This window comes from Symphalangus syndactylus, chromosome 2 (genome assembly GCF_028878055.3).
Source record: "Symphalangus syndactylus isolate Jambi chromosome 2, NHGRI_mSymSyn1-v2.1_pri, whole genome shotgun sequence".
In the NCBI taxonomy this organism is placed as follows: Eukaryota; Metazoa; Chordata; class Mammalia; order Primates; family Hylobatidae; genus Symphalangus; species Symphalangus syndactylus.
Genome location: NC_072424.2, coordinates 44822064 through 44846754, shown reverse-complemented (window position 1 = coordinate 44846754; position 24691 = coordinate 44822064). Strand labels below are relative to the sequence as shown.

The following is a 24691-nucleotide window of genomic DNA, read 5'->3' as shown; positions in this document are numbered from 1 at the left end:
ACAACTGACAGACTGAATTTTAAATTTTACTTAATTTTTTAACAGTTAAATTTAAATTTAAAAGCTGATTCTTAGCTCAATTATTGGAAAATTTTAAGTACGCTTGGAATAATTTGGGTATATACACCTATTTTTTTCAATTATGAATTTTATTACATCTAAATGTAGATCACCTATTTCTGGTAAAATTTAGCATCTGAATTGAGATATATTATAGGTATAAAATACACACTGGACTCCAAAGACAGTATAAAAAAGGAATGTAAAATATCTCAATAATGTTTATATTGATGATGTGTCAAAATGATAATCTTTTGTATGTATTGGGCTAAATAAAACATATTATTAAAATGAATTATACCTGCTTCTTTTTACTTTTTTAATGTGGCTATAGAAAATTTTAAATTATAATTATGGTTCATATACTGTTTCTATTGACAGCACAGCCCTAGACTAAGCCACTTTGGAATCCAAGAGGGAGTAAGCGATGAGGTTCCATTGACTGGGTAGTCTTCAATTGTGCATGGTGCTAACTCTCTGAGCCCAAAGTGAATGAGTGGTCAGTCAGGTTCCAGGCAGGTTATAGGGCAGGATGTAAAGCCGGGTAAGGTCATTCTGCACATGTTAATTGTTGATGTAGAACTCTTTCCTGTGTGCGTAGGGCCCTTGTACAGCAAAAGCAGCTGAAGTTTGTCTTTCAGGGACCTGAGGGGTAATTCATTTAATTGTGACTGTAAACTGAAATGGCTAGTGGAATGGCTTGGCCACACCAATGCAACTGTTGAAGACATCTACTGCGAAGGCCCCCCAGAATACAAGAAGCGCAAAATCAATAGTCTCTCCTCCAAGGATTTCGATTGCATCATTACAGGTAATGTACTCATCATCATTCCACCTCATAAAATTAAAATAAGGGCTACCTTTTTTTTCATGTGCAGGAACTGGTATTTTTTATATCTTAAAAACTAGCTGAGCAATTTAATTTTTAAAAAATTATGAACCATTGACAATGCTTCATGTGTTTAAAAGAAAAGTAAAATGGCCATTTTACTATTCTCTGAAATAAATGTAGTTCTTATGAATATTTGAGATGTAGCCAAGGAAAGAGGTATTAGCTCACAGTTATTTATCATTTCCTATTTTTGCAGAATTTGCAAAGTCTCAAGACCTGCCTTATCAATCATTGTCCATAGACACTTTTTCTTATTTGAATGATGAGTATGTAGTCATCGCTCAGCCTTTTACTGGAAAATGCATTTTCCTTGAATGGGACCATGTGGAAAAGACCTTCCGGAATTATGACAACATTACAGGTATGAAAAGCCTAATGATATTTTGAGTGGGAATTTAAACTGCTTCAGCCAAGGGCAACAAGGAAAGATGAGTGGTATAGGGGAATGCTTTAGCATTTGAATTCCAACTCTACCATTTGTTAAGTGATCTGGGATTGTTCTCTAAGCCATAATTTCCCCACTTGTAAAACGGGAATAATATTAATACTTAACTCACAAGGTTGTTAATAAGATCATGTGAACACATATTCAAGAAACTTAGCATAGGGTCTAGTATAATGCATAAACAGTAAATACTTGATTATTTTTCTTCAAATAAAAGTATTGGATGGTGAATCATGAGTTCTAGTCCAGGTTCTGCCACAGTCTATTTGGGCAAGCTGCTCATACTCACTGACACCCCCCAACCCTTTTTTCTTAACTATAAAATAAGAAGGTTATTTTAGATCAATAAGTCTCAAATTTGTTACACAAACATTTCTTCTACAAAATGTTAATGTATGCCTTGTAACAAAAAGGATTTTGTGGTCCAATAAATTCATGAACCATATCTTGGTCTTGCAGATTCATAATACAGACATCTGTGCATCTGAGAAGTCCTGCAGTGAGGAAATGTTTCCAATATTTTTCACCCTTAATTTGGCCATGGAATTTAATTCTTTCTTTTCTTTTTCTTTTTTTTTTTTTTTTTTGAGATGGAGCCTCACTCTGTCACCCAGGCTGGAGTGCAGTGGCACAATCTCGGCTCACTGCAAACTCCAACTCTGGGGTTCAAGCAATTCTTCTGCCTCAGCCTCCCAAGCAGCTGGGACTACAGGCACGCGCCATCATGTCCAGCTAATTTTTGTATTTTTAGTAGAGACGGGGTTTCACCATATTGGCAAGGCTGGTATTGAACTCCTGACCTCATGATCCGCCCACCTTGGCCTCTCAAAGTGCTGGGATTACAAGCGTGAGCCACCACACCCGGCCGGAATCTAATTCTTTCTATGAAAACTTTTACTTAGCTGGATCTCTTTTTTTTTTTTTTTTTTTTTTTTTGAGACGGAGTCTTGCTCTGTCACCCAGGCTGGAGTGCAGTGGCGTGATCTGGGGTCACCACAACCTCAGCCTCCTGGGTTCAAGCGATTCTTGTCCTTCAGCCTCCCAAGTAGCTGGGACTACAGGCGTGCAGCATCACGCCCCAATAATTTTTGTATTTTTAGTAGAGATGGGGTTTCACCAAGTTGGTCAGGCTGGTTTTGAATTCCTGGCCTCAAGTGATCCACCCACCTTGGCCTCCCAAAGTTCTGGGATTACAGGAGTGAACCATCTTGCCTGGCCTTACTTAGCTGATCTCTTAAGTTTCTTTCCCATTTTAATAATTTTTAAAATTATAAGTCATAAGTTAGAACATAGGGCTCCCTCTACAATTTTTAATATCAGTTTTAGCTTCTAATACCTTTAAATCTGCTCTCAAGAGCACTCACACCTCTGCAGAAAAGGTAATCCTTTAGACAAGGCATGGAGAGTCATGATAGATTTTGCTGGTAGCCATCACCCTCATTGCTCAAAGGACCAAGACAGGTCTGGGGCTTGCTTGAGGCTGGGGTTGCTAAAATAAAGGGATCCCTTCCAAACTGAGACCCTTTTAGAATCCTCCTTTCTTTTAGAATCCTCCTCTCTGAAGGAAGAAGGTCATGCTTCCCTAGGCCCCCATAAGTTTTCCAGTGGACTATAGCAGGGTTTTGTGCAGTCGAAACCAGGCTCTTCTTACTTGTGTATGGTTCATCAATTTCTTTGAATGTGTCTTTAGATGAGCACTTACAAGAGAAATAAATCATACATATGCAAATTTTCAGAGGGCACCTCAGAGCTCATCTTGTCTAGGATGATGTCTTAGTCCCTTCCTGCTGCTGTAACGAAAAATACCTTGACTGGGTAATTTATAAGAACAGAAATTTGTTTCTCATGGTTCTGGAGGCTGGGAACTCCATGATCAAGGCACCAGGAGATTTAGGGTCTGGTGAGGGCTCACTCTCTGCTTCAAAGACGGTGCCTTCTCTGTGTCCTAACATGGCAGAAGGGCAAAAAAAAGATCTAACAGACTCGCTCAAGCCCTTTTGCAAGGGCACTAATTCCATTCATGAGTGTGGAGTCCTCATGATCTAATCACCTCCTAGACACCCCACTTCTTAATACTATTACACTGGGGATTAAGCTACAACATAAATTTTGGAGGGACAGAAACATTCCAACTATAGCAGATGACAAATATGTGCCCCATACTCAGTCATTACCCCTTCCTTCACTCTAGACAGGCACCACTAATCTATCATGGGAATCTTTCATGTAGAGTGCAGACACGGCCACAGAATCCTTCTCAACACAGTTCCCCAGACAATCACACTCAATGAGCCAATCAGTATTGGTACATGTGTTGGAATCTGGTGGCCATCCTTAATCTGGTCAAAAGTCTCATTGTACAGAAAAGAAAACTGAGCCTCAGAGAAGTTAAATGATTTTCTTAAGATCATACAATCAGTTTAGCCCTTAAAAGAGTCACAAATAAAACTATTTTGCCTATGGATGAAGCCAATTAGTAGAAAGAGTTAATGTAGAACTTTCTGCCCCGCATTAGCACTGTAGTCAGAAGAGGCCTAAAGCCCAGATTTGCCCAGCTGTCTCTGGATTTTCTAGAGCCAAACTCCTTCTGCAAGATCAGAATCTACTGATAAATGTCAAACTCTTCCCCAAAGATTACCAAGCTAGGCCACTGACAGATCCCACATCATTTTCTGTGATTTCCCAAAATAACTTTCAGGAGCATTGCCCATGGCTGCACCCCTCTTTCGATTTTCTTAAAGATTCCTCTTCCTTCTCTTCACTCCTGCCACCAGTGACCTAAAGCTCCAGAAAAGTGACAAGTGGCATCTCCTTTCTTTGCCCGGGAAAGGCGAGTTATTCTAGAGCAGGAAGCAGTTCAGACTTAGAGCAAAACAATTACAGTAGAGCCGTGGGCTACCCAGACCACAACACTAGCCTTTGGTTATCTAAGATCTTAGATAACCCAAATTTGAAGTCCTGAATAGCTAACTTGTCCCCAGCTTGGGTTAAAAGCATAGAGATGCTGGTAGGCCTGGCTTTGAATCCCCAACTCCGCCTTCTGCTACCAAAACAGCCTCTCTGAGCTTCAGTTTATTCATGTGGAAAAAGGATAATATTTCTCTTAAGATTGTTGGGAAAATTAATGAGGTAAATTGAGAAAGCACATAATAGATACTCAGTAAATAGTGGTTTTCATTAGAATTATGATTAACTCATTTTGTGTCAGGGAAACTAATGCTTTCTTTCTGCAAGAAATGAGAGGAGAACACTCGGTCCATAGCTGTGTGTCCTGAACGTCTAGAGCAGGCTAGATATGACATTAACAACTCAATTGCTGGCAACAAGGCCCCACGAGGCACAAAGGCACAGAACTTCAGGACACTGCTGCCATTGGGCTTTGGAGACCAGCCTTGCCTAATCAACCAAGGAGATCTCTTGTTTCAGGCTGATTTGGGTGGAAGTTGTATGGCCCCAGCCTGCATGTTTACATGCCCCAAAAGAGGATGGCCACACAACTAATCTCTCCTTTGTCTTTTCCCAGGCACATCCACTGTAGTATGCAAGCCTATAGTCATTGAAACTCAGCTCTATGTTATTGTGGCCCAGCTGTTTGGTGGCTCTCACATCTATAAGCGAGACAGTTTTGCAAATAAATTCATAAAAATCCAGGATATTGAAATTCTCAAAATCCGAAAACCCAATGACATTGAGACATTCAAGATTGAAAACAACTGGTACTTTGTTGTTGCTGACAGTTCAAAAGCTGGTTTTACTACCATTTACAAATGGAACGGAAACGGATTCTACTCCCATCAATCCTTACATGCGTGGTACAGGGACACTGATGTGGAATATCTAGAAATAGTCAGAACACCTCAGACACTCAGAACGCCTCATTTAATTCTGTCTAGTAGTTCCCAGCGTCCTGTAATTTATCAGTGGAACAAAGCAACACAATTATTCACTAACCAAACTGACATTCCTAACATGGAGGATGTGTATGCAGTGAAGCACTTCTCAGTGAAAGGGGACGTGTACATTTGCTTGACAAGATTCATTGGTGATTCCAAAGTCATGAAATGGGGAGGCTCCTCGTTCCAGGATATTCAGAGGATGCCATCGCGAGGATCCATGGTGTTCCAGCCTCTGCAGATAAATAATTACCAATATGCAATTCTTGGAAGTGATTACTCCTTTACTCAAGTGTATAACTGGGATGCAGAGAAAGCCAAATTTGTGAAATTTCAGGAATTAAATGTTCAGGCACCAAGATCATTCACACATGTGTCCATTAATAAGCGTAATTTTCTTTTTGCTTCCAGTTTTAAGGGAAATACACAGATTTACAAACATGTCATAGTTGACTTAAGCGCATGAGACACCAAATTCTGTGGCTGCCATCAGAAATTTTCTACAGTACATGACCCGGATGAACTCAATGCATGATGACTCTTCTTATCACACTTGCAAATGAATGCCTTTCAAACATTGAGACTGCTAGAACCAAGCACTACCAGTATCTCCATCCTTAACTGTCCAGTCCAGTGATGTGGGAAGTTACCTTTTATAAGACAAAATTTAATTGTGTAACTGTTCTTTGCAGTGAAGATGTGTAAATAAGCGTTTAATGATATCTGTTACTCCAAAAAGAAATATTAATATGTACTTTTCCATTTATTTATTCATGTGTTCAGAAACAACTGCCAAATAAAATGTTTACATTTTCTTTCATATCCCAAAGGTAATTATTTACAGGAGCTGTTTTGTTCTTGTTGTTGGTATGTTGAAGAAATAGTTTTATATAATAGCATTGTATTTGGATCAAGGATTTATGGTGTGAAGAATGAGTGAAGATAAAATTATGAGTAATCTGATATTGACTACCCATTGATTATGACCAGGTTTATCTGTGGCTGGATCAGCTGATTCTGAACATTCAAAGGTATTTCCAAAGGTCATGGCCTTTAGTGATAATTTGAGGTGAAATGGTGACAAATTAAAGGAAAGGTAGAGAAATTTGCCTACTACACGAAGACTGATTTGAAATTAAGGACAGCAAGACCCATCCTTTCCTGACTGATAACCCCAGCTAAAATCATCATTCAGACAATTTATAGGAGAAAGTAAAATCAAGAATTAGGATCTTAATACCCTATTTAGGGTCTTTCTAAACATCTGACAGCTGATAGAGATTTTAACCTTACAGTGCTTGCCTCAAATGTACCTGTCATGAAGGCCTCTTAATCTGACCAAGGATGCTTCACTTCTAGATACCAATTTTGATTTGTTATTTACCTGCTGCAGAGTGCCCAAAAGGCTCATATTTGATTTTCTAAATTTCTGCTTCTAGATCACATGGGTCATTAGCACAATGCCTGTGATATAGTAGGCTCTCAAAAAATGCTTTTAAAGAAGCACGTGTCCTCCTGTTATAATATCATAATAAACTTTCTGAGGCCTTTTGACCTAATTATTGCCTACCTACTAAGAATGGGGTATTGTTCAGCAGGGATGGGGGATTGTGGCAGAACAGGGCATGAACCTTGCCCTCTGAGGCCTTAGAAGAACTAACTGGGGTGTTAGAACACAAAAAACCTACAGAGCAAGCAGTGAGTGCCAAGTACCTTCTAAAGATTCCAGATTATAAGTATCCTGGGAGTATCAAGATGACTTTCTGGAAGTCTAGGTTCTTGTTTGCACTTAAAGGGAAGATGTAATTTTAAAGGGGGATCATGGCAGAGAAGATACTCCTGGCACGAACTGGTTCTGTGTGCTGCCTTCAGGGAGGGGGTCAGAGCTTGCTCCTGCTCATTGTTTGCTGGACTCTTTTGCCATGTAAGTGTGGTCGGGGAGGGCAGACAGCAGCCGCTGGCACACAGTGCATATCTGGAAGACTTGAGGCATCAAAGGTACACACATACTTACATAGTTTCTGGGAAGCAACTCCCTGGGGAGTTATGCACAGGGACCAGATTCCCATATGGGGAAGATATTAACTCTGACATCAGGATTATGGGAGAGAAGAATACCTCACTCCCGAACTGGCCTTTGAATGTCTTATTTTTTTCAGTTCCCTTTTCCTGTAAGCAGCATCATATGCTATTGGAGAACACCTGCTCTGTACAGACTAGGTTGAACTCCAGCTCTGCCATGTACTAGCCTTGTCCACAGGCCAGTTGCTTAGCCCCTCTGAGCCTCAGTTTCTTTCCCTGTAAAGAGGGACAATAATACCTACTTCCAAAGATAATGGAAGGATTGAGACAGTACATGCAAGGCAGATTTTATTTCCCAAATATGACCACAACAATATCTGCCATCCCATGTGCTCTGTGACAGCCTCTCCCCCATCCCATCAAGAGGCAGTACCTAGTTTACCTACTCTTAAATGTGAATTAGTTTATGACTTGCTTGTAATAGAATGTGGTGGGAATAATATAGTTGATTTCTGAGGCTAGGTCATAAAAATGATGAAGCTTCTCTCCTATCTTGTAAACTGGGACACTTGATTTTGGAGCTGTGAGCAGGCACCTTCAAAAGTCCTACTAGCCTGAGGCTACTGTTCTGTGATGAAGCCCAGCCCCCATGGAGAAACCACACGTAGGTGCTTTGGTCAACAGACCCAGCCAAGGCCATCCTCAGCCACCGGTTCTGTGAGTGAAGATGCCTCTGGGTGATCCTAGCCCCAGCTGACAAGTCACTACCAGACTTCAGATCTTCCCAGCAGAGGCCCCAGACATTGCAGAGCAGAGACAAGCCATCCCCACTGTGCCCTGTCCAAATGCCTGACCCACGGACTCTATGAGCATAATAAAATGGCTTAAATTGTTTTAAATGGCTAAGTTTTGGGGTGATTTGTTACACAACAGCAGTAGAATACTTAACATTGGAACTGGCACAACTGAGCCCTTATCAAGTGATAATTATTGCTAACAGACACCCTACACTCAGAATATTGCATACTTTGGGATCATGCTCTACCTTATTATCTTAATGTAATTCTCCATCATTTCATTTTTTAGAGAATAACTCCTTTTTTCTTTTTTTAATTTTGAGGTGGAGTCTTGCTCAGTCACCCAGGCTGGAGTGAAGTGGCGCCATCTGGACTCACTGCAACCTCCGCCTCCCAGGTTCAAGCAATTCCCCTGCCTCAGCCTCCCAAGTAGCTGGGATTACAAGCGACTGCCGCCATACCTGGCGATTTGTGTGTTTTTTTTTTTTTTTTTTTTTTTTGTATTTTTAGTAGAGATGGGGTTTTTGCCATGTTGGTGAGACTGGTCTTGAACTCCTGATCTCAGGTGATCCACTGCCTTGACCCCCAAAGTGCTGGGATTACAGGCATATGCCACCGCACCCAGCTGAGAATAGCTCCTTTTAAAAAATACATTATCAGTGTTCTTTCTGCCAGGCATTGTGCTGAATTCAGGAATGTAGAGATTAAAAGACCCAGATTCTGCCCTATTTGTTTTTATTTTTTAATTTTAGGGTCCTGCTGTGTTGCCCAGGCTGTAATGTCGTGGTGCAATCATAGCTCACTACAGCCTTAAACTCCTGGGCTAAGTGGTCCTCCTGCATAACTGAGATTGCAGGCATGTGCCACCACAGTCAGCTAATTTTTAAAATTTTTGTAGAGACAGGGTCTCGCTATGTTGCCCAGGTAAATCTCAACTCCTGGCCTCAAGAAATTCTCCCACCTTAGCCTCCCAAAGTGTTGGGATTACAGGCGTGAGCCAAAGCACCCAGCCAGCCCTTCTTGTTTTCAGAAAAGCACTGATTGTTGAAGCTAGCAAATTGACTCTAATTTACCTTAAAGCTGGAGACCCAGAGGTGTATGTGAAGCAAGCTAGCTGAATTAGGACATCTTCCATGCTGACACTCAGCCCGGTCCTTTCTCCATCACGTGGTGCCACTTTTCAAACATTCACTATCTGATTAGAACTTGGCATGTAGATGGGAAGATCGATGAAGGGTAAAGAGAAGACCAAGAAAATTAATTCAAGAAAGACTGAGGAGGAGGACACGGGTAGGATTCACCTTTGCAGGAACTGACTAGCCTTTTCTGAGAGTTGTCCCCTCTCCACGTACCCTTCATCTACCCTATTCTATTTAACTCTGTCCCCTCTGCAGCCACACAAGGTTGCACGTGTAATGCGTTCCCAGTGTTCACCTGAAATGAACTCCAGGTGTTCGTCCTAGATGCTGGGCTGAGCTCAGCCTGAGCCAAGCTGCACATAGGGAGCACTGGTCTTTGAATGGGAGTTCAAAGAGAAAGAACTTTAAGAGAGTTCTGTCTCCTGGATATTTGGAATTAGGACAGCAAAGGCTGAACCAATTTGCCACAGGCACAGGGTCTGTAAGGAGATGAGCCTAAATCAGGCTCCTTAGAGGCAGAGGGATTGATTGAGGGAGTGCTCTCAGGCTACACCTGAAGTGAGTGAGAGGAGCAGCATGGGACAGGGGAAGATGTTATGCAAAGACAGGAAAAGGCAGCCTGCACCTGATCTAGGGGGCTGTCCAGACTGTGAATTGTACCACAGAGTGTGTCCTGCCTTGAGGCAAGGAGGATGGACTTATGCATGCCCCCACCCATCTGACAGTCATTGGCCAAGGAGTGTGGGGCAAAACCTTTTGGGCATCTCCAGGAGAGAAGCTTCCAGTTGGTAAAGGATAGTCCTCCAGAGAAGGGTACACATATGAGCTATTATTAACCGACACCCACAGCAGCTGCAAGATGAGGACATCAGCCCAGTAAAGGCATCCGGGTGAGATACCAACAGCATATACCACAGTGATGGTGCCTAGGGAGCTGAGAACACCATTTGGGGGCAGCCATGATGGTCCATGTGCCAGAAGAGCTGAGGAAACTGGTCAGAAAGTGAGAAGAGAATGACATGAGAGCTCAAAAAGGAGCAGAGGTGAGAAACTACTCAGTTTGAGGGAGAGCAGGAGAGAGAATAGAGAGAGGAAAGAAGCGAGAAAAAGGATGAGAAAAAGAGGGAGGAAAAGAGGGAACAAGGGAGAACAAAAAGGAAGAGGAAGTGGGGAGGGAGGGATAGTGAGAGGAAGATGGGGAGGTACAGTGTTCCTGGTTGGGTTACCTGGTAACCAGACTCTGAGAAGTTACTGTACAGACATTAATTAAGGAGTCCTCTTGAGGTCATCACCTGGGAAGGAGAAAATAGAAACAGGATTGGGTGGAGGGAGGCACTGAACTGTGACAAAATTCCAATAAAAGCCTCAGGCAACCTGGTAGCTGCTCTAACTTGAGACAACTGAGCTGGGATGTCCCTTCTCAGTTGTCTCAAGTTAGATCAAGGGGACCAGGTCTTTATGCAAGACCTCATGAGATCTGATGGTTTTTATAAAGGGGAGTTCCCCTGCACAAGCTCTCTCTTGCCTGCTGCCATGTAAGATGTCCCTTGCTCTAACGCCATAATTGTGAGGCCTCCCCAGCCATGTGAAACTGTGAGTCCATTAAACCTCTGTTTCTTTATAAATTACTCATTCTCAGGTATGTCTTTATTAGCAGCGTAAAAACGGACTAATACAAGGGACTTCTATAAACTCCTAACAACAACCCATGCACACATACATTTTGTTTTGTTTCAGGTTAGTTTGAATGGATTTCTGTACTTGTCACAAAATTACCTCCAACTAATTCAGAAGGTTTAGGCATAATTTACTGTAATGTAGATATGATGGTAAGTACTAGGTATTTCCATCCTTTTTCTTTCCACAGTTCAGACTGTATAATTTCTATTGCTCTATCTTCAAGTTCATTTTCAATCTCAAATGTCTGCAAAATGTAATATTATTTCAATCAGATTAATGCTTCTAAACTTTTATGTAAAAATTCCAATGTATAAAAATTTTTGAACCATCAAAATTTTAAAATTTCCAATGTATTTTGGACCAATGTGTTGTGAACCAATCTTTCTGGAAATTAAAAAGGAATTACTAGGAAAACGATCACATACTTGGTTGCTGTGGCAATGTCTCAAGTTCCATACTTATCCAAAACTGATTCCAAACTCTCCCTGGACTGGCATTGGTCCCAGGACCACATCTATAGGTAACTGAAATAACTACAGCTCAACTCACTCAACTCGGCTCTTATCATTACACATCAATCATAATGTGGGATATAAGGCATTTTAATATGATTTCTATCAACAGCATCAGGGCCTCCAGGGACACCACATTTCAAGAAGACCTAAAATGGCCCTAGAAAGCCCTGAAGATGGAGTTCAAGATCTGGCCTGTTTTTTCTCTCACTCCTGCACCCTCTAGCTTGCCCACACTCCAGTTACGCACACAATTTGCCAATCTCTATTCATCTAAGCACTGACATGCTTCTGTGCTTCAGTGACTCCAACCACCCAGAATGCCCTTTCCCCACTTTTCTACCTTTAGAAATCTTAGTCCTTCTCAACCAACTAGTTAGGTGTGATTTCTCCTTCCTCTGGGTTTCTCGGCCCCTTGCTTTGTACCACGAGCAAGGCTCATGTTTCACTCGACCTTACATTGTGGTTAGCTGTCGATATATCCATCTCTCCCATCAGGTTACACATCTCTGAGGGTCAGGACTGTGTCTTAGAAACCTGTGATTCTTCCATCCATCCCACCCCTAAGCTCCTAGAACAGTCCTACTTTTTGAAGAGGGTCCAAAAACTTGGTGAAAATCAACTCACTTAAGCCCAGAAGCTTCAGTGCTCCTGTTTGCGTCTCTGACAAGCAGCCACATCCCCTGTGGTGAGTTCCCAGCTCCACAAAAGCTCCTGGTCATGGATTACCCCAAAAGAATAGGATTTGACAGTCTGCCAGCTCCCCACCGGTAACCTGGGCAGGCTTGAAGGTGAAAGAGACACAATTTATTTCCTGAGTAAATCCTTATTAAACACACACACTGCAGATCTACCTAAGATCTGGTTCACAAAACTGAAGGATGGGAACTGACTGAATTAAGCCATTGGGAGTAAAAAGGCAAGAAGCTTGACACTAGCACTTTCAGAAAGCCTATGCCCTTTGAAATTTTTATCCCCAGAGAGGAATCCACATCTGTGGTCAGTACTACTCAGAGATGCCCCAGAGGGAGCATCCTCCCTAGCTGGAGCTTTTAACAGTAATTCCCAGCAAATCTGTATCCCAGAAATCGGTCCTCTTAATAATGCCAGATCTCAGGATAATTGTTGTTCGTACTTCATTCTCTTGGCCCTGTCTATACACACATATTTAACAATTCTAAAATAAAATGTCTTTAATATAGGACATATTCTTTAATATTTTAATTTAATCATAGTGATAGGTGACATTTACTGAACACTTACTGTGAGTCAGCCTCTATCCTAAGGGCTTTATCCGTACTCTAATCCTATGATAATGGTATTGTTTTACAGATGAGAAAGCAGAGTCTTAGAATAGCAAAGTAACTTTCCCACAGCTACACAACCAGTGAAGAAGCAAAGAAAGATTCATTTGGATCATATCCATCAGTGGCACCATGCTACAAAGTGCCTAAAGACAAAATATATATTAAAAATTCAGAACTCTGTAAACTGCCAGATAGACAGATACGCCACTCAGAAATTTGACGTGTCTCCAGTATCATAGAGCTTTTGGTAGGTATTTATACGTATGGACACAACACAAGCTCGATTTCACTGAAAATGTTTATTGAACACCTACTATGTGCAAAGCACTACGGTTGATGATACAAAGAAAATTAAAACGAGCAAAAAATTGTCCTTATCCCTAAATAATTTACAAACCAGTGGAGCTTATTTCTAAAAGCCAGCATGCAAAAAAATTGACTTGAAAGAGGCAAAAGTAACTTCTATAAGGGTCTAAAGAAGAAATTAATCATGACACATGTTTTCTGGTTTTTTTGCCTGTAGGTCAATCCTGTTGGTGTCCACAGTACTTCTCTCTCTGGGGCAGTGGGCATAGTGGTAACAGCATGTGCTTAAGAGTCAGGCAGACCTTGATTTGCATCCCAATATGGCCTCCTCTAGCTCTAGGACCTGGGACAAGCTAATCAAACTCATCTGCAAAATGTGAATAATGATAGTCATAGAGCGGGTTTGCAGATTAAATACTGTATAAGCCTCACAAGTATCCCAGGAGGTGGTTACTCTTAATATCTCTATTTTACTAATGAAATTAGCAACTTGTCCATGAACATACAGCTAGCAAGTCTGACCCGGGAGCCTGCATCTGGCAACTCCATTCTGCTAAGCTGGTATGAGTTGGAAAAGTGGTGCATTATTGTATAGGAGCTGTAATCACTGATCAGGATAGGTGGAAGATGCTTATGCCCCATCACATCTTTCTCTGTGAGAGCTGAGGATGTCTGTGGACCTCTAGAAGAACAGGTGGAACAGAAACCCAGGTGAGGCAGTGGGGCCCACCAAGAAGTTACAGGTGGAAAACAGCAGTGAAGTCAGCGGACCACCCCAGCAGCATTGGTGTGCTCCAACACAGAAGACGACAGGAGTCACAGTGTGTGACATGCATGCATTCTTACTGAGGAACATTGAGGGACTTTGGCCTCCAGAAAATTATCTATGTTCCAATAAAACTTGCTGTTGTTAAAATGTGGTCAGTGTTTTTACATCAGTGGAGGGAACACTGTGTGAAAAATAGCTCTTCAAATTTCTGTGTGGCTTTTGCATCAATAAAAGTCAGATATCCTTGAGTGATAAAATGAAGCAATTCTACCACATCATCCCTGTCAGCAAATTTATATTAAGTGATGTGTGCCTTTACTTTTTTAAAGTATATATATATATATATGCTTTATATATATATATATAAAATATATTTTTTTTTTCCCCAAAAGAAAACAGAATCAAGCTCACAAGAGGTTTATTGTATTCTAGCCATGTGACTTTGGCCAAATTTCCTCCACTAGCTTAAGTTATTCTCAACTAGAAGTGCTCCACGGAGTAAATGCATACTCCCATTTCCTGTTTTCAAATCCTGTCCACCCTCAATGAGTGTATCAGAATTATCAGGATTTTTCTAAATGCAAGCACAGATTCTGATCCCTGAGGAGTCATGGCAGCCAGGATTTTTTTTTTTTTTTGGTTGTAAGTTACTGAAGCCTAATTAAACTAGTTGAAACATAAAAGAACATCTAGCTTCAGAAATATCTGGACCAGATGCTCAGATGATATTTTCATAAATCTGTCACTCCCTGACTCTTGGCCCTATTTTCGTCTATGTTGACTTTTTCCTAAGTCAGTCCCTCCTTTCATGGTGGAAAAATGCCTACCAACAGCTCCAACATTAGTCTTGCTGGTGTAGCCTTGCCCAGCAGAAAGGCTGGGAACTCCTCTTCTCCAGTAGTTCTAACAAAAGCTCAGGGCTGGTGCTCATCGGCCCAGTGCCCATCCTGATGCAATTGTTGTGGCTAAGGGTAGAATGCTTATTGGCCCACGTTGGGCCATGTTCCCACCCCTGGAACCCACGGATGAGAACCACGTAGAGTGAGAGTGAGGTAAGAGTGATTCCCTAAAGTAATATTGGAGTGCTATTAAAAGGAAGGAAAGAATACCAGACAGGCAAAACAACAAATGCTATCAGTAGGAGGTGTGGTCTCTTTTGAGAACCTCTGCTTAGAGAGCCAGAGTTACTAAAGGAGGGCCACACCCTCAGATGTGTCTAGAATCCCTTCACTAAAAGGTTTCAAAGATCCTTTCCAGCTCTTATTTTTCAAAAGTTGGCAAAATATAACCTCCCATCTTGGTCTATTATTTATAATGATTTACTGTTACATTTTCTATATGCAGTTTTAAAGTATGTTCCCTCAAATATTGCTTTAAAATATTTAAACTGGTATCCTTTGTTTCAGAATGATGTTTTCCTAAGTGAAGTCAAGCTGCCAATTCTAATTGAGTGGCCACCCATCTCTGGGAGAGGAGAGACCAAGTGTTCTTGGATCACTTTCCATTCTGTACTTGAATGTGCTTCCATCTCAAATCAATCTGTATCTGTCAAGGGCAGCACTAGCTCCCCTCTCTCTATACTTTAATCACCCTGAGGTTGGCCTTGCAGATTAAAATCTTAGAGGCTCCTTAGTGGTCCAAGACTCTTCCTAATTTAGCTTTCCTGCAAGTATCTAGTCAGTGGCTAAAATTATCATAGGCCAATCTCAGTAGAGAATAGAACATAAAACGCTGACTTCTGTTCATAATGGTTCCCCAATCTGGGTGCCCCACTCCAAAATCACCTAGAAAGTTAACTAAATATACAGATTCCTGTAGTTCTACCTCAAACCCATCAAACCTGAATTTTCAAAGAACGAGACCCAGGAATTTTTATTTTTAAATGTTCCTTGAGTGATTCTGATGTTGATAGCCCACGACCAGCCCACTAATTGGGATTTGGGAGCCTCTGATACAAACAACCACATTGGACTAACCAGTATCATGTTAGTAGTTCCAAGCCTGTGGTTAGAAAAAGTTGTCCAAAAGCTCTAGAACATACTAGTTTTAAGCATTCCCCATGGCAAGACACTTAAGTTTCTTGGTGCCTCAATTTTCTAGAAGATATTGGAACTGGACAAGGTCATCCCAAAGGTCTCTTTCAGTTCTGAAAATTCTGTAACTATCTGTTATAAAGCAGGAAAAAAACAGCTTGAAAGTTTGGAGACCTTGACCCAATACTACCTTCTTTATAGTAGATGAGTTCTTTATTTCATAATTCTAAGATAGTTCTAAGATAATAATTAGCATTTAGATAATCCTTCAGAATAATCTGTTGAGATGTGCAGTATGAACAAGCTGAGGAAGATCCGATTTCCTTTTGAGTTTGGTTTGCTGGGTTGAGTATCTGCAAGCAGCATTTGGTATGTTGGTGTTTAATGGATATGACATTTCACTGCACCAAATGGGAAAGAAGTATTTTTAGCACAGAATTCATCAAGGTTTAGTAAAGAGGGACTAGTACTCTGAATGGAGTGTGAATAAGCACAGATACTATTTTAAAAGACCAAATATAAAGACCTCTTTCCCACTACTATCACAAAATAGTCATATATGCACTTATTTTCATCCAAATCTTGAAGAACTTACTCTTTTCCACATCTCCTAAAACACAGTGTTCCATCTAGTACAATAACTCAGCTGCCTTACACACATTCCTCCTGTCTTTAGATGGCCTGAGTACCTATGTTTAATAGGCTAAAAATGTTGTTAATGATTGAAAGCAATAAAAATAGTTACAATTTATTAAGCATTTACAACGTGCAGAACATGTACTATTTTACATGCATTTAGTCATTTAATCCTTACTACAATCCTATTATTATCCTTATTTTCCAGAGACAGAACTGAAGTTCAGAGAGATTCAGAAGCCTACCCAAAGTCATGTAGCTAGTAGATTAGTAGACAGAAGAGCTTTGTCTCTCTCAAATTAGAGCCTTAGTGGTTTTTTGGGGATTTTTGTTTGTTTGTTTGTTTGACAGAGTCTCACTCTGTCACCCAGGCTGGAGTGCAGTGGCATGATTATAGCTCACTGCAACCTCCTCCTTCTGAGCTCAAGCGATCCTCCTTCCTCAGCCTCCCAAGCAGCTGAAACTACAGATGCACACCACCATGCCTGGCTAATGTTTTTTATTTTTTGTAGAGACGGGGTCTTGCTATGTCGCCGGGGCTGGTCTCAAACTCCTGGGCTCAATTGGTCCTCCTAATCCTCCTGCCTCAGCCTCCCAAAGTAGTAGGATTACAAGCATGAGTCACCACGCCTGACTAAGTATAGTAATTGACTGCTATACTCACATGGATTATATCAATCAGGGTAGGCAGGGTTATTTGGTAACCCTTTTCTAGGTTTATTTGTAACTCTCAAATCTTAGTGCCTTAAAATAATAAATACTTACTTCTTATTCATGAAACTAAGAACTACGTGCAAGTCACAATAATAATCGCACATTCATGTAGCCATTGGTAGACTAGTCAGTATATGGAACGTTGGTAATTCGCTTTAGAAGAAGGAAAAAGACGAATGACAAAAAGGCATGATTGGCTCCCAAAGCATCTCCCTGGAATTTGACACATCATTTCTGTTCACGTTTTGCTAGCTAATGCCAGTCATATAGCCATGCCTAAACCAATGGGACCGTGAAATGTAATCCCACTATGTGTCTGAAAGGAGATAGAAATAAACAAAGATTTGCCAACAGCCCTAATGAAAACCACACTGATATAATATAATATGAAGGTTATAGGTAGGGGCTGTGTTTTCTTCATGCCTGTATCTCTGTCGTTTAGCAAAGTGACTGGTATATGTAGGAGCTCAACACATATGTTGCATACATGCATGAATGTATGAATAAATGAAAGAAAATATTAATGACAAGGAAATATGGCAATATCCTTTGATACACAACCAGAAGAAGCCTTTGCCTAGTTCTGCTTTAAACTGTAGCCCCAAGAGTACTCTGTCATAAGGGTGAAGTTTGATAGATATTTAGGAAGTTTGTATATGAGGGGCTCAGGAGTTGTAATGGACAAGTTAGAAGGTAGAGCTCAAAGTTGCATTTGCATGGTACATTTGCAAGATTAAGAAATTACGGACTGGGCATGGTGGCTCACGCCTGTAATTCCAGCACTTCCGAAGGTCAAGGCAGGAGGATCACTTGAGTCCAGGAATTTGAGGCCATCCTGGGCAAAATGGTGAGATCTCATCTCTACAAAAATTTTAAAAATTAGCTAAGTATGGTGGTGAGCACCTGTGGACCCAGCTACTTGGGAGGCTGAGGCCAGAGGATCATGTGAGCCTAGAAGGTCAAGTCTACAGTGAGCTGTGTTCATGCCACTGCACTCCAGCCTGGGTGACACAGCAAGACCCGGTCTCAAAAAAAAAAAAAAAAAAGAAAAGAAAAAGAAAAAAAGAAATGATCAATTATCTACATCAAAAAAAGGGCATAGCATAGAAATAAATGCGTTTTTCATGTGCAGTGGTGATTCAGTATTAGAAACAGCTGCCTCTGGGTCCTCTTTATTTAAGTTCAATTATTATTATTATTTTTATTTATTTTATTTATTTATTTGAGATGGAGTCTCGCTCTGTCGCCCAGGCTGGAGTGCAGTTGCGCGATCTCAGCTCACTGCAAGCCCAGACTCCCGGGTTCACGCCATTCTCCTGCCTCAGCCTCCTGAGTAGCTGGGACTACAGGCGCCCTTTACCACGCCTGGCTAATTTTTTTGTATTTTTAGTAGAGACGGGGTTTCACCGTGTTAGCCAGGATGGTCTTGATCTCCTGACCTCGTGATCCACCTGCCTCGGTCTACCAAAGTGCTGGGATTATAGGCGTGAGCCACTGCGCCCAGCCTTAAGTTCAATTATTAATTAAAAACAACCAAACTAACGAAGGGACTTTTTATATCTGCAGTCACTCGGCTGTGGTGCTCATTCTTCCCTTCCCAATTTGCCCCCTCTTTTAAGTATTTGGATTAAAAATGCTAATTATAGGGGAATAAATAAATCTTTATGATTTAAATGATTTAACAGAGTGAAAAAACTGCCGCCTAAGGATTGGCAGAGGGAACATATCAAAAGTAAACCACACCTTGCAACTGTAAAACTCCTAGGAGAAAACACAGGGAAAAACTTAATGATGTTCGTCTGGGCCATGGTTTCATGGATATGATACCAAAAGCACAAGCAACAAAAGCAAAAACAGGCAAGTGGGACTACATCAAACTGAAAGAGCTTTTGCACAGCAAAGGAAACAATTAACAGAGTAAAAGGGCAACCTACAGAATAGGAAAAAATATGCAAACCATATATCAGATAAGACGTTAATATCAAAAATATGAATTCCTACAATTTAATAGCAATAAAACTAATAACCTGATTTTAAAATGGGCTAAAGACTTGAATAAACATTTCTCCAAAGAAGACATACAAATGGCCAGTAGATATATGAAAAGATGCTCAATATCACTATCAGGCACATGCAAATCAAAACCAGCAAGGGCTATCATCTCCGCTTATTAGAATGAACATTATCAAAAAAAAAAACAAAAGACAAAAAGTTTTGGTGAAGATGTGGAGAAATTGGAACCCTTGTACACTGTGAAATGCAAAATGGTGCAGCTGCTATGGATAACAGTATGGAGGTTCCTCAAAAAAGTACAGATAGAGCTACCATATGAACCAGCGATCTCACTTCTGGGACTGTCCAAAAAACTTGAAATCAGGATCTTGAAGAGGTATTAGCACTCCAGTGTTCACTGCAGCGCTATTCACAATAGCCAATGTGTGGAAACAACCCAAATGTCCATTGACAGAATGGTTAAAAGAAATGTGGTATACGCATACAACAGAATGTTATTCAGCCTTAAAAAGAAAGAAATCAACTTTTTATTGAAATTCCTTTATTTGATTTTTAAAAATTATTTTCATATAATAGTTGCATAACTTTCTTAAAGGTAAGTTTCCCCACAATGAAGATTAAAAGGGACTAAGTTGGCTGGGCATGGTGGCTCACGTCTGTAATCCCAGCACTTTGGGAGGCTGAGGCAGGCGGATCACCTGAGGTCAGGAGTTCGAGACCAGCCTGGCCAATATGGTGAAACTCTGTCTCTACTAAAAATAGAAAAATTAGCTGGGCGTGGTGGTGGGCGCCTGTAATCCCAGCTACTTGGGAGGCTGAGGCAGGAGAATCGCTTGAACCCAGGAGGCAGAGGCTGCAGTGAGCTGAGATTGCGCCATTGCATTCCAGCCTGGGTGACAAAAGTGAAACTCTATCTCAAAAACAAAACAAAACAAAACAAAAACAAAAACAAAAACAAACAAACAGAAAAAGGGGGCCAGGTGCGGTGGCTCAAGCCTGTAATCCCAGCACTTTCGGAGGCTGAGGTGGGCGGATCACGAGGACAGGAGCTCAAGACCATCCTGGCTAACATGGTGAAACCCCGTCTCTACTAAAAATACAAAAAAATTAGCCAGGCGTGGTAAAGGGCGCCTGTAGTCCCAGCTACTCAGGAGGCTGAGGCAGGAGAATGGCGTGAATCTGGGAGGCAGAGCTTGCAGTGAGCCGAGATCACACCACTGGACTCCAGCCTGGGCGACAGAGCGAGGCTCCGTCTCAAAAAAAAAAAAAAAAAAAAGGACTAATTTTCCGCCCCATCCCACCTCAGCCATCTCTTGGATTTATCACTGTTTGATGAGGGTTTCACTGTTTCACCCTCCTAAACTGAGGCCAATATGCCCTGCAGACATCAGTAATATCAGCCAGATGTTCACGTTTGTAATATTTACACTCATGCAGGGCAAAGTGCAGACCATTGTATAACACACCCATCTGCTAAAAGCCTCCTCCACAGCAAAGAAAAAAAGGCTGCCTAGTAAATGGATCCTCCTAGAAGTACATTCCAGACACCACACTACCAACCTGCATTAGTGTGCTCAGAAGGGCCAGAGAGAAGCCTGTCTAAGACTTTGAGGAGATATTCGTGGTAAAATAAAAGTTGGCATATATTACTGATTCCCAATAACCTGGCACATCAGGGTATCTAAACCCAGTCTCCTTTTTCTTCCAAATACCTGATTTTGCCCCATCAGCATATTTCCAAATCTTCTCCCTTTTATTTCTAGTTTAAAGGATCAAACTGATGCTGATATTTGAGATTTCTGCAATTCTCGCCACTTACAGGATGCAGTAGCAGATTAATCATAATAATTATTATTATTATGCTATAGAAGAGGCTTTGTGTTTTGAGGCTTCCAAATAGAAACTACCACACTCTGTAGGGGCAAGATCCAGGGATATCACTCTCTGACAACAAATCAAATGTGAGTCAGGACAGGGTTGATGAGCTCAGACATTTTCTGACCATATTTCAGGGCCGTTCCCAGAAACAACTCATGATCCCTATGCTAGATAGACTGCTAGAATCATTCACTTGGGAATGTTAGATAAACTCTTCATGGGAGCTGCAACGTGGCTTCATCCAATGCTTCTTAATAATAGGAGTATTTGGTACCTGTTAAAGAATGCTGAGGAAGGAGAGTTGGAGGGCAAGAACTGCAGCCTTTTGCCAGAGGCGGACATGACCCAGTAGTTAACAACCAGACCAAGTCCGCTGTGGCCAACAGAAGGCAGCAGAACCCCCTTGCCATGCACACGGCCACAGTGCCCATGTGACAGCCACTATGAGCATCCGCACTCCAGGACACTGGGACCACAAAAGGGTGGATCCCAGAAAAGGTATAACTAATGTGAGCAAGGAGGTTTGGGGAAAGAAATTTTCTTCCTAGACAGTGGCCAGAAAGACTGTTCAGGAGATTCCAAGAACAGAGTCAAGGGGTTCCCAAGGTTCTGATAATTTGTTTTGCTGAGTAAGGTTTGCCAAGGTCCTGCCTCAGTCAGATAATAAGGAAGGCAGTAAAGGACAGAGGAAAAGAATGAAACTGAAGAAAGTATTTAAATAGCATCTTGCTTTGGTATTCTAAATAGACTTTCCTTAGCAAGAAGAGAGTACTCATATCTATGTCTCCCTCGTGAAGCTTCTGTTCTTCCCTGAAATCGATCCACTGGCCCGCCTTGGAAGACTGGATTAGTTCCCCAAAGCCTGGTCATCCCAAGAGGAAAATCAGAATAACAGTCATGGAATTCAGCTTTGGATCATGCAAAGTCAGATACTGTAACATAGATTCCTAATGACTCAGCCAAGATATAAACAATTAATTCAATTCAGCATGAACAACTACCCATCCTTTTAGCATATCAGCAGATTTGCCCATGCATCACCTATATCAACAATGCCCATCACCTCCATAACAAAGGGGGTGTGGTAACAAACACTTTGCTTTCATCTTCCCACAAACCTCTGCCCTCGATCCTCCTAGCAGGAAGGTCAATGATCTGGCTCAGGTGACGGTGAGCACGGCAGGCATTGTACACACAATGAGAGAGCTGGCTTCATACCCACACAGACTACCTTGCTTTCCTCCTTGGTTAAGGGCAGGCAGACTGAGTGTAGTTGAATTTTACTGCCCTTGAACACAGCACAGCCTCATGTGCAGCAGCTTAGCAAGTACCAAATACCACTCAAGGTCGCCACTAGATGAGATGACTATCCTAACAGGTCTGGACTTACAGGAAACTTACATTTTGAGACCAAAAATATAAGTTTAACCAGGCAAAAGTGCTGCTGTCAATGTGTTCCCAGCTTTCCGGTTGCCCTACAACTTAAAGAAGGTTCCAGCTTTTCCTAGTCAATTTCTTCCTTTCCCACAGCCTTCCCAGCATAGCCCTCTTATGGGGACTCCCATGAAGCAGAATTGGGAGAAGAGGAGAATAACACAAAGTAACTCACAGGTTAGGCCGTAGGAGGGTGTCAGAATTCGTATTCTGAAAGAGACCAGAAGGAGCTGTGTATAGGGAGTGGAAGGGTGAGGACATGGGGATTTTAAGAAGAGTTCCTGTGAGTTACAGCCCTTATATGACATTTTAAAAAAATGTTGCTGGACTGTGTTAATTTGATGCAAGTCTTCTTTGATAATGGACCCTATGAATCATCATTTCAATAGAATTATAGAAGAGACTAACATAATTCTGCTTCCTCCTTTGAATGAGCATTTGCATAATTTGAGTAGGTTATCCTTGTATCTCATGAGAAGCAAAGAAAATTATTTAACTCACAAAATCTCAAATTAGCAGAAACCAAACAAACCAACATCCAAATATTTATCAAAACACTGCTGTTTCTGATCTTTGCTTCCATGTTATTTCACCATAAGCTTTCTGGAATCACCTTTGCTGCTTGGACACTGTTGGAGACGCTTCCTCTCCACCTCTCTGGGAAGGTCTTTGCATATAGCCTCTCATTATGGGGCCCTGGGCTTTGGACACATCTCCCTGTGGCCTGGACTGCTTGGTTAACATTTTCTGTGTCGCTGTCTCCCCCATGTGACAGAGCTGGTGTTCTTTCTTCAGTTCATTTTTCTGTCCTAAAGGGACCCTTTTGACTCCAAAATTGGAGGTATGTAAAGAAGCAAACTGTTGCTCAGTGTTACAGTCACAAGGCCAAGAGGTGTTTAGTTAACTTTTATAAGTGGATTTAGTTTTAGGCCAGAGTAAGAGGCAGAGTCGGGAACAGCTTTTCCTCATAAAGAAGGAAAACAAAAGAAGAGGCAACAATGATTGGAGAAAGTCTCCTGGTAACAGAAAGAATTTTGATATCTGAGCTGCTGGATGCATGCACTTTCTTTCTCTCTCTGATTTTTCCCCCCATTGAAGTAGGATAAGGGCAGAGATAACTGAGAGGAGGTGGAATTCACTGGGGAAATTACCTCAGAAGCAGGCTATGGAAGAGGGCATCACAGAAACAGGTCCCCCTGTAACCATAGTGACGGCTGAAGAAGGAAGGGCACAGTGGAGAGAACGGAGCAAGGACAGGGACACGGGAAAAGCTGGGAGTGAAGGGGACCCCCAGGTCAAAGGGGTGAGTGACAGAAGCTGTGACTAGTTGAGGCTAAATTCAGGTTTTTAAAGGAAGATGAATTAATTTCTAACTGCAATTATTTAGGGAGACAAGATGCATGTGATCTTATGGGTTCTTTTCACCTTTAAATGGAGTATATATTTTTTTTAAAGTTTAGCTATTTTTACTAAAGCAAGATTAGGAGAGAGCAGTGGAAAGTTGTGGCTAGAATTGGAAATGGGTGTCAGGAGAGTTCGAGAGGAAGGTAGACTCAGAGCTCCCTAGAATCTCATACACTGTCCTCATCTTGGGTGGATGCAGCGCCCGGCTGCCTCCTGGTGGCAGCTGGTTCCAATTAGCAGGGAGTAATTAGGAGGAGGTTTCACTCGCTGACGCTGAAATGGCAAAACCCAAGCCACAGGCATAGACGGACGGCCGGATTTAGCACATAAAAATACAGGGTGCTCTGTTAAATTTGAATGTCAGACAAACATGAACAATATTTTAGTATGTGCTTGCTCCATGACAACCTTAATAACGCAGTACATACTGATTCAATTTCTTCCTCTTGGTGTCTCGCCCCTGCATTTTTAAAAAAGAAAGGAGATGACATTCAACCAAGGTGGACAGTAAATAAATAAATAAATAAGTAAATAAATGAAAGGGAAGGAAGGAGAAAAGAAGAGAGGCAGGTAGGGAGAGAAGGAGGAAGGATTTGAGCCCCAAATTATCATTTCCTCTAATTCTCCATTCACAAAACTCCATTCCTTCTTGCCCCCTCACCACTCCCCTCTTTTCACCATCATAGGGACACTTTGTAACTCTTCCCTACAATATGTCTTCAAAACATTAAATCAGAACCAAGCGACACACAAAGAA

At 41.5% G+C, this 24691-nt stretch overlaps 1 protein-coding gene and 1 long non-coding RNA gene across 5 annotated transcripts in view; one reads left to right on the top strand and one right to left on the bottom strand.

Annotated features, from left to right (window-relative positions):
• Positions 1 to 6112, top strand: part of LGI1 (leucine rich glioma inactivated 1) — a 40693-nt gene extending 34581 nt beyond the window's left edge. For 2 of the 3 annotated variants that reach the window (XM_055255136.2, XM_055255126.2), the window contains 3 exons: positions 702 to 871; positions 1149 to 1313; positions 4921 to 6112. In XM_055255136.2, the coding sequence (XP_055111111.1) occupies positions 702 to 871; positions 1149 to 1313; positions 4921 to 5756 (1171 nt within the window). In that variant the 3' untranslated portion in view covers positions 5757 to 6112. The remainder of the gene's footprint in view (positions 1 to 701; positions 872 to 1148; positions 1314 to 4920) is intronic. The other variant, XM_055255147.2, reaches the window with a different exon arrangement.
• Positions 1 to 24691, bottom strand: part of LOC129469027 (uncharacterized) — a 56922-nt gene that overhangs the window by 17178 nt on the left and 15053 nt on the right. Inside the window, exons 2-3 of one of the 2 annotated variants that reach the window (XR_010118519.1) lie at positions 12068 to 12224; positions 9183 to 10540 (exon numbers count right to left, since the gene is read on the bottom strand). This is a non-coding gene — a long non-coding RNA (uncharacterized lncRNA). Of the gene's footprint in view, positions 1 to 9182; positions 10541 to 12067; positions 14007 to 24691 lie in introns of those variants that run through there. The other variant, XR_010118518.1, reaches the window with a different exon arrangement.